This window comes from Carassius carassius, chromosome 6 (genome assembly GCF_963082965.1).
Source record: "Carassius carassius chromosome 6, fCarCar2.1, whole genome shotgun sequence".
Taxonomy (NCBI): domain Eukaryota; kingdom Metazoa; phylum Chordata; class Actinopteri; order Cypriniformes; family Cyprinidae; genus Carassius; species Carassius carassius.
Window position 1 is genome coordinate 36753909 of NC_081760.1, and position 16490 is coordinate 36770398.

General features: G+C 37.9%; 1 protein-coding gene across 4 annotated transcripts; it reads left to right on the forward strand.

The window, feature by feature from the left end:
• The first annotated feature begins 5588 nt into the window (after window positions 1-5588).
• Window positions 5589-15109, forward strand: LOC132142804 (somatostatin receptor type 5-like). 4 transcript variants are annotated; one of them, XM_059552942.1, is made up of 4 exons: window positions 5589-5850; window positions 7187-8320; window positions 9509-9527; window positions 14473-15109. In XM_059552942.1, exons 1-4 carry the CDS (start codon window positions 5660-5662, stop codon window positions 14554-14556), a joined length of 1428 nt encoding a protein of 475 aa, XP_059408925.1. In that variant the 5' UTR covers window positions 5589-5659; the 3' UTR covers window positions 14557-15109. The 4 variants fall into 4 exon arrangements, with proteins under 4 accessions (XP_059408925.1, XP_059408923.1, XP_059408924.1 ...); XM_059552940.1 differs by having other exon boundaries at window positions 14697-15109; XM_059552941.1 differs by lacking the exon at window positions 9509-9527 and having other exon boundaries at window positions 7187-8315; window positions 14697-15109.
• The last annotated feature ends 1381 nt before the right edge of the window (window positions 15110-16490 follow it).

The window sequence follows — 16490 nt, forward strand, 5'->3', positions numbered from 1 at the left end:
AAAACAGCACAGACGTCTGCGATCCACCCTCCAGATAAAAGAACAAGACAGACCGAGAGACAGAGTTAGCGTGAAGAGGTGTGATGAAAGGAGGAAGAGAAGTGATAGGAGAAAAAAGAGCTGAGGAAGAGAAAGTTTAAAAAAATATATAAAATACAGCCGATACAGAATACATTTCGTCTCATCGTCCTGGAATAAATGTAAAAATACACAGATTTCAAGACCAACCTGAGGAGTTCATGATGGGAAACAGGACGTTCCCATTCGTCCTTCCATCTCTTCTCCCATGCACCTGCTTTGTTAATCAAGTTAACCTTTCTTTATTACATTGCTCTGTTTATTTGGAGCCATGTGCTCTGCTAGTCTCCAGGTCAGCGGCAAGTGAATGTTGAGGTACTTTGTGTTTACATGGATATTACTCGTTTCTACTCACATGTGTCTTTGAGGAGCTGAATGGCCTGAAAGTTTTTACATAACTCCAGCTGTGCCGTGTTTGCAGGAGACCACACAAATCAATGTTACAAAGATTTCCATTTCAAATACACTGTGAAAAATAAAAACCTCTCCAACTCAAAATATTCTAGTGATATCTACATTTTTCAGTTGGGATCAGTCAATAGAAAAATGTAGGAATAAAAAAACTGTTTAAATTCAAAGGCATCAAAATGAAGAAGAAAAAAAAAGAAGAAAAAACAAAACTGATTTACTTAAATGTATATGAGGCAGACTCTACCGAGCATGTGCTGAGTGCTAACTCTATAGCTTGACAATGATTGAAGAAACTACGGTCTGTGACTGCCATATGATTCATATATCATGGCATTTACATTCTAGTCAAAGGTATACACTGCAATCATGAATCCAAGCGCATGCATGCTACATCTCCACCAAAGCTGAGGCCAAAGGGGAGCCATCAGACCCTCTTGAACCCTAAACATAAGACTGTTTATTTCTGCTAAGATATGCATGAGAAGATCATCTGCATCAGTGCTCAAGTTTACAATTCACTGATTTGGGATCATCAGCATGAGCCCGTCACTGACCTTGGGTCAGGTGAACTCAGTAAAGTTGCAGAGGAGTGGGATATGATCAGACAAGCCAGAGGAGGGGAAATGATCTGTGATGTATATGTGAGCGTTGCAGTGGTCTCATATTTTCACCAGAAGAAATTTCGCCTCATATTGGGACCGCTTGCTGTTCTCTTAGAAATTTCCAAACTTTGAGTTTGGAGCAGAAACCTCTGACAGAACGCTTCAGAATGGAAATGTCACGCTTCACTATTTCTGCACTCAAGCACCTAAATTACTGCTCGCCAAGCTCTAAATGTGTTTAAAATGGCACTGGTGAAAATGCATCAGAAACTGTAACATAATAGATTGATTAAATCAGTTTTTTATCTTGAAATAACTTTTACATCAATTAAATATTTCCTATGATAAAGTTTATACACACACAAAATTGGTTCTTCATTGGTTCTTTGTGTGGTTGAAGTGCTATAGCACCATTGCCATACAAACAACCCATTATAAGCCTCTGTGGTTCTTTAAAGGTTCTCTAACTCTCTTAGTTTAGTTAGGGGAAGAATTAAAAAATGACATTAAAATACAGTGTATGTTTATTTTAACATGATTTTCAACCTTTTTGCCCCCAAGACCCCATATGAGGAAATAGTCCAGGGCCCCCACACGAGACCTTTTGACCTCAGAAAAGCATAAAAGTGATTAGATCCAGCTTTTGCAAAAGTGATTTTAAGAGTGGAGTAACATATCTTAAATCTAAGAAGGAGAATGGCGTTCCTCTTATGGTTTCTTTACACAGCACCATTTGACAAATGAGCACTATAGCGCTTAAAGTTCTTCCCCTATGATCACAAGCCAATCCACCATTTTTGTATAGATGGTATAGTGTTATTTTGGTAAATATGTACTATTATAGTTTCTGTTAATATTTTAAATTAGATTTTATTTTTATATTTTCTGTTTTTGTTTTCATTTTAGTTTTTTTGTTTCTTCGTTTTAGTAATTTTGTTGTGTTTTTGTCATTTTTATTCTTTAAATTAAATACAAATTTTAATTAGATATCAGTAATTATTAAATAATATTAAAAAATTAAGGAATAAAGTATTTAATGCTTTATGTTTTTACATTTATTTTATAACAAAAAGTAATAATGTTACAAAATAATAATATAAAGCTAAATAATTTTACATAAAATATATATAATATATAAAAATAATATAGAATAATTTATATTATACTATATATTAAAGTATTATTTGTGACCGGTCCCATTCTGACTGTATACAATACAGATGATGAATGAATTAATAAATAAACAAACAAACAAATATATATAATGCATTTAATAATTCATTTTATTTAATAAAAGTAAATTAATATAATAACAAAAATTATGTACATAAAAATAACATACCATATTATAATAATAATAATAATACCCAAGTGGCATCTACAAATGAATGATACAGGATCAGAACGTCTCTCCAAACTAAACCTGGATAAAATAAAAACTGTGTCTGTCTTCATCTCAGGCTGCGAAGCAAATGTGGTCATTTTAAAGGAGGGTGATTTTTTTAAACTGTGTTTGCGCTCGAGAAGATTACAGCAGTGGCTTTCTAAGGATAAATGTGTTGAGATCAAACATCAAAGTGGTGATATAAAATGTATTTTCACTGCTAAAATTGTGGTGAAACCATACAATATTGGTAGGAAGACCGTGCTAATGCAACGAGGCTGATTATATTCTATCTGTTGTATAAGAGCTGGGTATTTTGTTGCCTGCAGACACAGTAAATGGTATTAAAATGCAGCCTGGGAATGACAATAAACTGTTTTCCTCTATGTCCAAATGCAGGTCAACTATCTTTACCCTCTATAACAGCATAATGTAAATGAACCACTATAGTGACGGCAACTAAGCACAAAATCCAATGACGCAGACATCTTATGAATTATAGTTATGACTCCCAAAGCTTGAATAAAATATCAAATCACAGGCCAGAAACAGCCACGCATGTGTCAGCAAGCGTTGCTATCAATACTTTAATATTGTGGTAATGTTGCAGAAATGTTATTCTAATTTTTCTGAAGCTCTTTTGATTCAGCGTTTTTTGCATTGAATTTAACTGGGCCAGTGATATAAGCTCACTTCAGCTGGTTCTTATGTCTGCAGCGGGGGAAATCTTCCATGCTAACTGCAATGTAAGTGAATCAGACTGCTGGAGAAGCAGAGAGAGATCAACACTCATTTCATGGAAGATACCACCACCTGCCTCAATACACTCACAAACTCTAAATATGTCTGGAGACAGTATTATGTTCTTCATTAAGGTCACTGCTTAACATGGTTTACAGCAGCAGAAACACCTGCGCTTCCCACAGAGCTCCCCATTAACCGTTTACCTGCCATCTTCTGCCACGAGCTTCTCTCTCAGGGTTTCAGAAAACACTTTTATACTGTAGAATGTTTTAGAATTTATTATATTGAACATAACAAGTAATATTAGAGTCACTATTGCTTTTGGCCAGTAGGGGAGGCTATCAGCAGTTAAGAAGAAGTTGAAGGGTATTTGTGATGTTTCTATTGTACTTGAATGCTGACCAATATTTTTCTGAGCGACAGTTCAACATAAAAGAAAAATCTAAACAATTCTAAATCTAAAGAGTCTCTCTCTCTCTCTCTCTCTCTCTCTCACTCTCTATGTATATAGTCTTATTGTCACCAGCTAAGATTGGAGGGAACCAGATTAGAGGGAAACACTGAATACATGGCATTATTATGCATTTTTGTATTATTCAGCGTGACATCAGTTCAGATTGGTAGCCTAAAAATACTCCGTGATAAAGTGATCACTGACTGTCAGAGCCGTCTAGGAAACACCGCTGGATCAGAGAGCAGATGAAGATTTGCAGGGATTCTAGTTAATCAATATCTGTAATTATCCCACTGTGCACTTGTCAAGCTCAAAACTGCCTCACGCATGAAGGAACTCGACTTTAATTGATCTGGGTGTGTGTGTGTGTGTGTGTTTTCTGGATCGTTGTGATTTTCTCAGCAGCAAACACCCTTAACATGGTCTGTGTGTTGACTGAGAAAAATGTATTTTTTATTTTTTTGCTATCTACTAGGAGCACCAACAGAAGTTAATGTTTATGAGTTACATTCAAATAAGATATTTTATATTTATTGTGATATTTTGTTTGAATATAAATCTGTGTCCATGCATTTATGTGCTTGTTAAAGATCCCATAGGCAAGTTTTGTGCACAAACTATGGTCTGTTAATGTTAATTTCTTCACATAGGTATTATGCAGTTTACATACATTCCCAAACATACTGCATGCACCATTTCCCAACAACAAAAGCAAAAATATTTTACTCAGCTTTGGATGCACATGTCACAAATCTCTGACTGACTTTTTGCATACTTTATCGAAGGAAAGTATGCATAATTTTGTGAAATGCTGACCTCCAAAAATTTCAGCCATCTCCATCATACAAAATAATTGACAGTGTTTTGGGTTGATTAGAACAGCATGGGCCACAGGTTTATTTCTTACAAAATGTCTTATTTCAGTGATATCTGTAAGGTAGTATGAATATTTTATATTAGGTATAGGTACTTTAAAAAATAATAATAATAATTCCCCAGTGATGCAGGGATAAAAAACACCATCTGTTTCTGAGCGATGGTGTGTTTTGTGTACCTCAACTCAACCCACACCTCAAAGCTCTTTTGTTGGATCTGTTCACTGCATAATTATGACTAAATCAACCAGCTGCAGGTGAGGTATGAGCAGAGGAACTCTGCTTCCCGCTTAGAGGTGAATTATGTAATGAGTCGCCTCGATCAGTATACAGATGTAGCTACACATCAACTTCGTCTTGCATCTACTTCTTAAAAGTTACTTTGATCTTGTTGTTAAAGGCACGGCACATCTACCTCCAGATCATGTACATGGGTCGCTCCACTCAATTTAATGAATAAAGCCCAGATGGCACACGTATATGACTGCAAAATGTCTGTTAAAGGTCGCTTCATCTGGAAGGCATCTGCTGTACAATCATCTGATAAACATCTTTAAGATGTCTGTTTTGCGTTCATTCTAAATCATAAACAGTCGCGCGAGTGCGGTTACACAACGCTGTATTTCAAACTATCATAAAAATAGCCCATGCTTCACACCCCCATTATAAGTCTTCTCATAAGCTTAATTAAAGAACTGTCCAAAACTAAATGGTTCACTCACACAAAATCTTCCGTTCAAGACACCGAACTTTGTTTTCATTCTGGAAACGGTGAGGCGCTCAACGCCATATAAGGTGAAAAAGGAGGAGTTTAAACTGCGCATAAATCTCATTGGCCCTCGTTGCATGTGGAATTTGAATATGCATAAACTATAATTACAACACTATATTAAACTCCATATAATTGGCAGAATGCAGATATTTTTCAGTCTGGAAAATGTTTGGGTTAAATAATAATTACACTGATGAGTGAGGAACCACACGCACGGCTTGACTGCAAGATTGCGATCCTTCTCTTTCGCTCTCTCTCTCTCTCTCTCTCTCTCTCTCTCTCTCTCTCTCTCTCTCTCTCTCCAGGTTTAGCTCCATCTCAGAGTGAATCGGGCATCAGATGCCATCACCTGTCGCGAAGCCGCACACTGGCGCGAGAGCGCGCACGCAAGAGGCTTGTTCATCAGATAACGCTGCTTACAGATTTAACCTGCACAATGTTTCCAGGAGTTTTTTACATTTATCTCTTCTCATCTCCTCCGTGGGGTGTTTCACACTTTCCAGCGTTTTACTGATACATAGGCTACTCAGGTAAGCACAGTTTACTGTTTCGGATTTATTTAATTTTAGTTAACAAGCCATCTAAATTAAGAAATATTGTAGTAATAACTGCAAGGGCATTCGTAACTTACAGCAGGAATGTTTTCGTTAATACACTGAATGGTTGCGCAAAATAATACAATCTTAAACGTTGTTTAGAATTGCCTAATAATGCAATTTTAATACCCTGTTGTTTTGTTTAAGCGCACTATAAGTTTTAATTTCACCACAGACGAATAACGTAAAATACGCATTTTAGTTTTAACGCAGTGTTTCTAACCAAAAATCGTAAATTACATCTCTGATGAATGAAAGCAAGCAAGAAAAGCGGGCACACGGCGTTTGTTCTCGCTATCTTTGATTACTTCAAACTGATTTCATCAAGGTAAGAGCAGATAGTTTGTAAGAAAATGTTTCGTAGTAAGACAGATCCAGTCGAGAGCTTCAACGCAGCAGTGCGTTTATTCTGCGGGAGAATGATGAGAGCTGCATACCAGCAGTGAAGTCCAAAAAATAGACACATGTAAAATATAAAATCATATTTAATCCAGTGTTTTTGTAACAGGGCTATCTGTCAAACTTTTATGATCTTCTTAAAGTCATTTTATGCACACACACAAACAATTATGAAACGCAAACTGCAGCAACAAACATGTAACAGCCTATAGCCTATATATTCTGCTTAAATATCAACCCGTTCTTATGGCCAACAAATATTGTAAGTAATAAACTGTATAAATGTATACATTTACAACACGTGACAACTTGCCCCAACCTTGTCTTGTGAACAGTTTAAACTTTTGGTTAACATCTACCGTCATTATTCAGCTGAATGTTGTCTAAATGTAAGACAGTGTGGTTTTATTGTGTTGGAAATTATTATATGGTTTGGGAGTGAGAATTTACAGAATTTTTTTTTAATGCATGAACGTCCTGTGCCTCTATGCAACACTGAGGAGAGACGTAAAAAAGGAGACAGAGAGCAACAGAGAGATATGCAATGCATGTATGCGTTTTGTCACTTCAGTCTCTTTGTGTGGGTTTGTTATTTTGGCTCTGATCTCTAAAGCTGAGGTGTGATCATCTGCACTGATTCAGTCTCTCTGATCTCTCACTGTAAAGCAAGCCGACTCAAGCACATTAAATGAACACAAGCCATATTCTCTCCTGCTGACAAACACACATACACACAGACACTCATAACTATGTACCTTTCCACTGAGCTGTTGTGGATTCATTGCTGCTTTAAACTCTCTCTCTCGGTCACTTATCCCTTTCCCACCTATACACAAATTTCTGACCCTTTTTATCTTTCTGTCCATTCCAGATCCAGAATGGAGTCATTTAATAAATCCAGGTGGGTGGGGTCAGTCCCAGGGGATTATAACTCCTCGTCCTTTGGACTGGGATTTCCAGGAACTCCAGTTGGGAATTACACTGGCAATGTGTCCGATCAAAGCATGCCTTTTCAAGGGAGCAGCACGATGGTTACTGCAATCATATCATTCACAGTGTTCGTCGTTGGACTCACTGGCAACACTCTGGCTATCTACGTAGTTTTGCGTTATGCTAAGATGAAAACTGTTACAAACATCTACATTTTAAACTTGGCCGTGGCTGATGAGTTGTATATTTTGGGCCTCCCTTTCCTTACGACGCAAAACGTACTGTCCTACTGGCCGTTTGGTTCATTCCTGTGTCGCGTCGTCATGACTGCTGACTCATTAAATCAATTCACAAGCATCTTCTGTTTGACAGTGATGAGTATTGATCGCTATTTAGCAGTAGTGCATCCTATCCGCTCCACTAGGTGGCGCCGACCACGAGTAGCTAAAGCAGTTAGCGCAGCGGTGTGGGCATTTTCCTTTATCGTTGTTCTCCCCGTGGTGATATTCTCTGACGTTCAGGACATGTTTAACTCATGCAACATGAGTTGGCCGGAGCCACGAGATGTTTGGTCGATGGCATTCATACTTTACACTGCTACGCTCGGATTCTTCGGCCCCCTGCTGGTCATCTGCATGTGTTACCTGCTCATCGTAGTCAAGGTGAAGTCGTCCGGTGCGCGGGCGGGATTTACGAAGCGTAGACGCTCCGAGCGGAAGGTGACCCGCATGGTGGTGGTGATTGTGGTGGTGTTCGTCCTCTGCTGGCTGCCATTCTACATCATCAACACCGTAAACCTAGTCTTCATACTCCCGGAGAACAGCGTGATGGCAGGGGTGTATTTTTTCGCCGTCATCCTGTCGTATGCCAACAGCTGTGCCAATCCGCTACTCTATGGGTTCTTGTCTGACAACTTCAAGCAGAGTTTCAGGAAGGTGCTGTGCGTGCGCAAGACAAACGGCGTGGAGGATGGTGATCCCAGTGTGCCGCGGACGGAGAAAACGACGACCCATGATACGTTCATGACGCCTCGGAACAATGACGTTAATGGACACCTACAGGGCAGCCAGGTACAGTCACTCTGAAAGCACATTTCTCATATTTCACATGTTTCTGCTAAATGTTTATTTTGGGGCTGTCAGTAGTTGAAAATAATTCTGATCAATCGTTACTGTTGTCAGGCCTTGTTTATATTGCTAAAATGTAAACAATCTTAGTCTTAGGGGGCGTTTACACAACACTATTTCCAACTAAAAACAGAAAACTTTTTACACTTTTGGTCGTTCATTTACACATGACAGCGTTTTAGGTGCATGAAAATGTTAACTTTTGAATTTGGGTTTCAAAGTGCAAGTTTTTAGTGAAAATGATAGTATTATCATCTCTGTGTAAACTACAACAATGCAAATTTGTGAAAATGGTGACGCAATGTGCATGCATATTACATGTTCGGTCAATAGGCATGCGCGAGTACTTGACAACCAAAACAACGTTTGTATTCACCACACTGTAGAAGATTGCACGTATTTTATTTTATTTTATTTTATTTAGTTTATTTACAAAGTGATAGACCCAACTACTGGCATGGCATGCATTATGCAGCGATTATATTTGTTTTTGTGGATCTGTGTGAATGGGAACCATTTTGACAACATTGTCATCTGTATGCAAAAACAGTAAAAATGTTTCCATTTATAGTATATTGTTGTGTAAACATGCCTTTAGACATTCTGCTATTTGCATTGTCTGAAGTCTTGAATGTTTTAGCTCATAAAAGTTCAGTTTACAATAAGGTTCCATTTGCTACATGAACCAATAATGAAAAATACTTCTAAAGCATTTATTAATTCATTACTTTTAAATATTAACATTTACCAAATTCATTATTAAAATCAAAAGTTGTATCCATTAATACTATGTAACTGGCATGAGCTAACATGAACTAACAATGAATAATAGAATCTAATGTTAAAGATTTATAAATACTTCAACAAATGTATTCGTCATTGTTAATGAATGCATTAACTAATGCTAACTAATGAGACCTTATTGTAAAGTGTTACTAAAAGTTCTCTAAAGCTGTCCAAGGCATAGTTCACCCATAAAAAAATTAAAATCTGGTTTAACAATCAATGCATATGAACAAAAAGGACAACCAAAAATTCAGAAGACTTAAAGAATTTGTCATATTATCTCGATATAATTCAAAAGTCTATTTTAACATTTTGAATATTATGATATAATGTTTTGTGTTCCACTGAAGGCTTTGGTGCATGGTGAGGGTGAGTAAATGTTGACAGAATTGTTACTTTTTGGTAAATTATTCCTTTAAACTGTTTTCTAGAAGAAGAAAAACAAACGGTACAGTTAGGGCCAATTGGTTTTTAGCCCTTCTCTGGTATTTTTATGGCTTCTCTGTAGATTGCAAACATGCTGAGAGTTTTACATTCTCATACAGCTGCCAACATGTTGCTCCTTCCTCCCTCCCCAAAGAGACAATCTCAGTGAAATTGATTTAGTGAGCAGCAAATGGGGTGAGAGAGAGAGAGAGAGAGAGAGAGAGAGAGAGAGAGAGAGAGAGATTGTGTGTGTTTGTCTTCTTGTCCATCAGTTCTAGCCCCTTTAGTGCCCTTAGGGACAACACTCATATGTTCCTAATAAACATTCCCAATGTCCATGTATATTAGCATCTGTGTGTGTTTGTGAGTGAAAGAAAGAAAGAAAGGGCTGAGCAATGACCAAAATCTTACATCAATGATTCATTTATTATAAATCACAACAACAAGAGAGCTTTGTCAATACATAAATTCTTATGTATTAGTTTAAGGTTTTGATGCCATTACAACTTTCTAATTTGAAGGAAAAAGTCAAACAATTGTCAAAAAAAACTATTTTTTGTATTTATTTATCAATTTTGGGGTGGGGGGGGGTCAACAAATATATTATTTATTTGCTAAACAAACATGCATAAAATATTACCACCAAGTTATTTGATATTAACCAAATTTTGGATTATTGAAAATTATTAAATTTAATAGATTATTTTTTATAATTTGAAATCCAATAGATAATTCTTAAAAAGTTTCCAATATGTCTGAATTAATTATTGATTAAACAGTAAATCTAAAAATGACTTTAGTTTGTGATTGGATGAACCCCACTTGAATTGGTTGAAATACACACACATTTTTCATCACCTATATTTTATCAAATTTCTCAGTCTGAGTAGAAGAGATGAGGAATAATTGACAATAAATATTCTACATATGCACTATACCAAGTAATTTTTTATTGGGATCTTTATTGATGTCAACCAATAGATAATTCTTCAGAAAATATAACAATATATTATGTAAAAACAAAAACAAAAACAAAACAAAAACACTTGAAGTTGTTGTTGAGATAATCAATATACACACCCATATTTACCAGCTATATTTTATCATATTGCTCAGCCCTAGTAGAAGAAATGATGAAATGTTAATATTTCAATGCCGACCATAAGGGAGTAAAGTAAATGTGAGTGTATTATTAGTATGTCCTTCCGGGAGTGAGATCAGACGATCCCATCGTTCCTTCAGTGGGGAAATCAGAGCCGTACAGCTCTAGAGACTGAATCAGGTCTGTACGAATGAAGAATCCCTTGTCTTTGATGGACATCACAGCATCTAATGTAGGATCTATGTGAAAAAGCCAGTCCCTTTAAGTCATTACTGCATCTGCAGAGTTGATATCAGCTCTAATGTCTCTCTGTGGCAGACTGCTTCGACTGATACTCCATCTGATTGCTGGAGACACTACAGACACACATTCACTCGCTGTCTTTTAGACCTTTTTCACCAACATTGTAGCGCTGCTGGAGCTGGAGGCCAATTTGGCTTCATTCTGCATGCTTACAAAGCAAAATAAATAAACAAATAAAATTAGCTTGGCAATGGCTCTTTAAACCTGCTGGTCTTCATCCACAAACCAAACATCACTAATTAAAAATTTATCAGAACAACAAATCACCTTAGCATAAAAACAAAAAGTAGATTGTTCCCATTAGATCACACCATCTTCATGAAATAAAATTGTTTTATTTAAATTCATCTCTAAACTGAAATATATCTAATAAATATGAATATATTACATACAGGTTTTGTTAATTATATATATATATATATATACACTCACCTAAAGGATTATTAGGAACACCTGTTCAATTTTTCTCATTAATGCAATTATCTAATCAGCCAATCAACACGGCAGTTGCTTGAATGCATTTAGGTGTGTGGTCTTGGTCAAGACAATCTCCTGAACTCCAAACTGAATGTCAGAATGGGATAGAAAGGTGATTTAAGCAATTTTGAGCGTGGCATGGTTGTTGGTGCCAGACGGGCCGGTCTGAGTATTTCACAATCTGCTCAGTTACTGGGATTTTCACGCAAAACCATTTCTAGGGTTTACAAAGAATGGTGTGAAAAGGGAAAAACATCCAGTATGCGGCAGTCCTGTGGGCTTGTTGATGCTAGAGGTCAGAGGAGAATGGGCCGACTGATTCAAGCTGATAGAAGAACAACTTTGACCGAAATAACCACTCGTTACAACCGAGGTATGCAGCAAAGCATTTGTGAAGCCACAACACGCACAACCTTGAGGCGGATGGGCTACAACAGAAGAAGACCCCACCGGGTACCACTCATCTCCACTACAAATAGGAAAAAGAGGCTACAATTTGCACGAGCTCACCAAAATTGGACAGTTGAAGACTGGAAAAATGTTGCCTGGTCTGATGAGTCTCTGATGATTTCTGTTGAGACATTCAGATGGAAGAGTCAGAATTTGGCGTGATTTGGCAGAATCATGCCTTGTTACCACTGTGCAGGCTGGCGGTGGTGGTGTAATTGTGTGGGGGATGTTTTCTTGGCACACTTTAGGCCCCTTACTGCCAATTGGGTATCGTTTAAATGCCATGGCTTACCTGAGCATTGTTTCTGACCATGTCCATCCCTTAATGACCACCATGTACCCATCCTCTGATGGCTACTTCCAGCAGGATAATGCACCATGTCACAAAGCTCGAATCATTTCAGATCGGTTTCTTGAACATGACAATGAGTTCACTGTACTAAAATAGCCCCCGCAGTCACCAGATCTTAACCCAATAGAGCATCTTTGGGATCTGGTGGAACGGGAGCTTCGTGCCCTGGATGTGCATCCCACAAATCTCCATCAACTGTAAGATGCTATCCTATCAATATGGGCCAACATTTCTAAAGAATGCTTTCAGCACCTTGTTAAATCTATGCCATGTAGAACCTTGCTAGTTCCGGGTTTGACCCCCTTTTGCCTTCAGAACTGCCTTAATTCTTCGTGGCATAGATTCAACAAGGTGTTGAACACATTCCTCTGAGATCTTGGTCCATATTGTCATGATAGCATCACTTAGTTGCTGCAGATTTGTCGACTGCCCATCCATGATGAAAATCTCCCGTTCCACCACATCCCAAAGATGCTCTCTTGGATTGAGATCTGATGACTGTGGATACCATCTGAGTAAAGTGAACTAATTTTCATGTTCAAGGAACCAGTCTGAGATGATTTGAGCTTGGTGACATGGTGCATTATCCTGCTGGAGGTAGCCATCAGAAGATCATACAGAGTACACTGTAATCATAAAGGGATGGACATGGTCAGCAACAATACTCACATAGGCTGTGGCATTAAACAATGGTCAAATGGTAGTAAGGGGCCCAAAGTGTGCCAAGAAAATATCCCCCACACCATTACACCACCACCACCAGCCTGCACAGTGGTAACAAGGCATGATGGATCCATGCTTTCATGTTCTTTACACCAAATTCTGACTCTACCATCTGAATGTCGCAGTAGAAATCAAGACTCATCAGACCAGGCAACGTTTTTCCAATGTTTTATTGTCTAATTTTGGTGAGCCTGTGTGAATTGTATCCTCTGTTTCCTGTTCTTAGCTGACAGGAGTGGCACCCAGTGTGATCTTCTGCTGCTGTAACTCATCTGTGTCAGGGTTTGATGTGTTGTGTGTTCAGAGATGGTATTCTGCATGCCTTGGTTGTAACTATTGAGTGATTAATTGAGTTACTGTTGCTTTTCTATCATCCCTAACCAGTCTGCCCATTCTCCTCTGACATCAACAAGGCATTTTCGTCCACACAACTGCCCCTAACTGGATATTTTCTATTTTTTGGAACATTCTCTGTAAACCCAAAAAAATGTTTGTGCCTGAAAATCCCAGTAGATCAGCAGTTTTTGAAATACTCAGACCAGTTCGTCTGTCACCAACAACCATTCCACGTTCAAAGTCACTTAAATCCCCTTTCATCCCCAATCTGATGCTCGGCTTGAACTTCAGCAAGTCGTCTTCACCACATCTAGATGCCTAACCGCATTGAGTTGCTGCCATGTGATTGACTGATTAGCTATCTGTGTTACCAAGCAATTGAACAGGTGTACCTAATAGAGTGGCCTTATTATATATATGAGTGTATAAATAAACCAATAAATCAAAACCAAAAAATCATATGAATATCATATAACTTAGAATTAAATATAATAAATAATAATATTATATAATTTAGAATTAAATAAATTAATGAATACATTTATGTAAATACATCTTCCGTTGTAAATGTTGCAATGAATCTCATTTGTTATATTTAATATTTGTCTCTCACGTCTGTGGAAATGCAGGCCAGTCCTAGTTGAGGTTCACAGATCCTGCATCCGAGCCCCATCTCCAGTATCATTCCGGTAGATTGGTTATCTGTCTCTCTTTCTCTTTCTCTCTCTCTCTCTCAGTTTTAAAAGAGTATCAGCAGGGAATCTCGGAGGCTGAATTAGAACCACATTGTGCACCAGAAAGAACATGTTACTCTACAGAATGAAAAACAGGAAGAAAGAAAAAAGACATGAAAATGGCTTAAAACGTTGGGAAAAGGGAATGGCAGAATGTTGTGCTTGTTAGGCAATTTAAAGGGATAGTTCACCTAAAAATGTAACACTGTCATTATTTACTCTCTACGATGCTGTTATTTTCTCAGTGGAACACAAATAGAGAAATGCTGAAAAAACTGGGTCCAAAATAACTAATATCAGAATTGTCATTATTGCATCATTAATTGCTGGTTTTCTAAACTGCAAAACATCATCATCGGCACATACACAGTGCAGAGGTGCCACTGTCTGTCCTGTTCTGTGTTTCTGCAGGATCTGCAGTTACAGTCTTGCATGAGTGCATCTGAGAACCCTCAGCCTGCAAGACCCCAGATCATTGGCCAGTCCACTCTCTAAACGCTGTTTCTCTCTCTGTCTGTCGTTTCCATCTTTGTTTTGTCTCCTTTCCTGTGCTCTATTTGTCTTATCGTCTCTCCATTCATCCCTTCAATTTGTCTGTATGTCCACCTGTCTCTTCTTCGGGCTTTTTGTGGAAGGTGTGGCCTGAGCCTCAAGCCACACCCCTGAGTGTGCCAGTGACTCCGCCTTCCCACACAGCAGAGCTCAGCCTCCACCCGGTGCCCCTCGTCGCCACGCCCAGCTCCAGCCGTGACCTGTGACCCCAGCGGGTCGTGAGAGCCCATCCGAACAATGCCAGGATACTTTGTTTTGGGTGGAGGGCGCCGTGTGTTTTCATGCTGGAAAATGGAAAACCTGGAAAATATCAGGAATTTTAAAATGGCTTGGGAAATTCAATGTTGAATTTAAAAGCTTTAAAATATTTAATCAGCTAAGAATTACTATTTGTAAATTTGTGTAAAACACTATTTAAAATCTTTTGAGTCTGAGGCCACAATCTGTTTCATATTTTTAAGAATTTCAACACAATTATATCAGCATCAGCAAAGCAATTTTTTGTTTTATTTTTAGTGCCTGACTTCTTCCAGCATGACCTAATAAGGAGTCCTAATATTTCCTATTTTATGTCACTTTAAATTGATCTGTTTTACATTTTTCAAAATACAAACAATTTTCTGGTCTCAGACTTTTGGGCCCAACTTTTAAGTAGAGTTTTTAAAAAAGGATGAGAAAACATTAGGGATTTAAAAGAGAGACAGGGCTTCAGATGCAAGTGAAGGGGATTTAGAGATAATGAATGTTGGTATATTACTTTTCACACACATACTGTACACACACACAACAGAAACGTTTGATCAATTTTCTTGCATTGAACACAAAATAACCTTTTCTCTTTCTCCTCTACGATCAAATGATTAATGTGAAGTGAACAGAAAAGAAACACACACTCAAAGAAAATGCATTATTTGTAGCTACCTGCTTCAGCTGATTGTGAAAAAACTGGTGTGTCTCAGCAGGGTCGTCGCAAGGGGGGTGCGAGGGCCTGTGCGAAGGTGACGTGTGAGCCCCAATCGTGTGTGTGTTTGTGTGGGGTTGCTATAGTAATGAACACAACCTAAACATGCATCTGATCGATCATGCAAATGCTCATAAGAATCGTAAAATCAATTGCATAATAATAATAATAATAATAAAGCAATTAAAGGTTTAAAAGTGATTTAAGGGAATGTCAAAATAAGTTTGCAGTTATATATGAAGTAGTAATCACTCTTATTCGTATGTCTAATAGTCGAGAACGCAAACGTCTCGTCACGTTTATTTACGATTTAATCATGATCGCTTATTTTCAATTCAAAATGGTGAAATTTCATCAAAAGTTGAGTAGTTTGCATGACTAGATAGTCTATTACTGTCAGTCGCTGAACAGTTTTCTAATACAGTACTACTCACATGTTTCCTTGAATTCTCGTTGCATTGTGACAGTGACAGTAAGTCCCGCCTTCTTTGATTTGATTGGATCTTGATCATCATTGACGAGTGCTGATGGACCACCGAGGCGTCCAGCCTAAAAGTTTAACTTTTAAAACTTTTTTATCATCCCAACCACAAATAGCTTTACTCAGTCTTGTACACAGTGTCTTTTACTGTCTATCAGCTATGACTATTTTAGTCTTTTAAAGGACAAAATTGGTGGAAAAACAAATAAAAATGAGACAAAAACAACATAAAATGCAGGCCAAGGAGCGAGGCCCTCTAGAGGCTCGAGGCCCTGTGCGGTCGCACACTTGGCACAGCCTTTGGGATGGTACAGTGTCTCAGTGTCCTTCAAAAACAAAGACTAACATGCTGTGTTCCTTTCAACTTCAACAGTCTAAACTTGGAAAAGCACAACACAACTCCAAGAAGTTTGATGAAATACTTGGAAACACATT

Coding starts and splice junctions, on each gene's coding strand:
- LOC132142804 (XM_059552940.1), top strand. CDS start 5,660: ATGCCATCACCTGTCGCGAAGCCGCACACTGGCGCGAGAGCGCGCACG. Junction 5,851..7,186: donor CTGATACATAGGCTACTCAG/GTAAGCACAGTT, acceptor TGTCCATTCCAG/ATCCAGAATGGAGTCATTTA.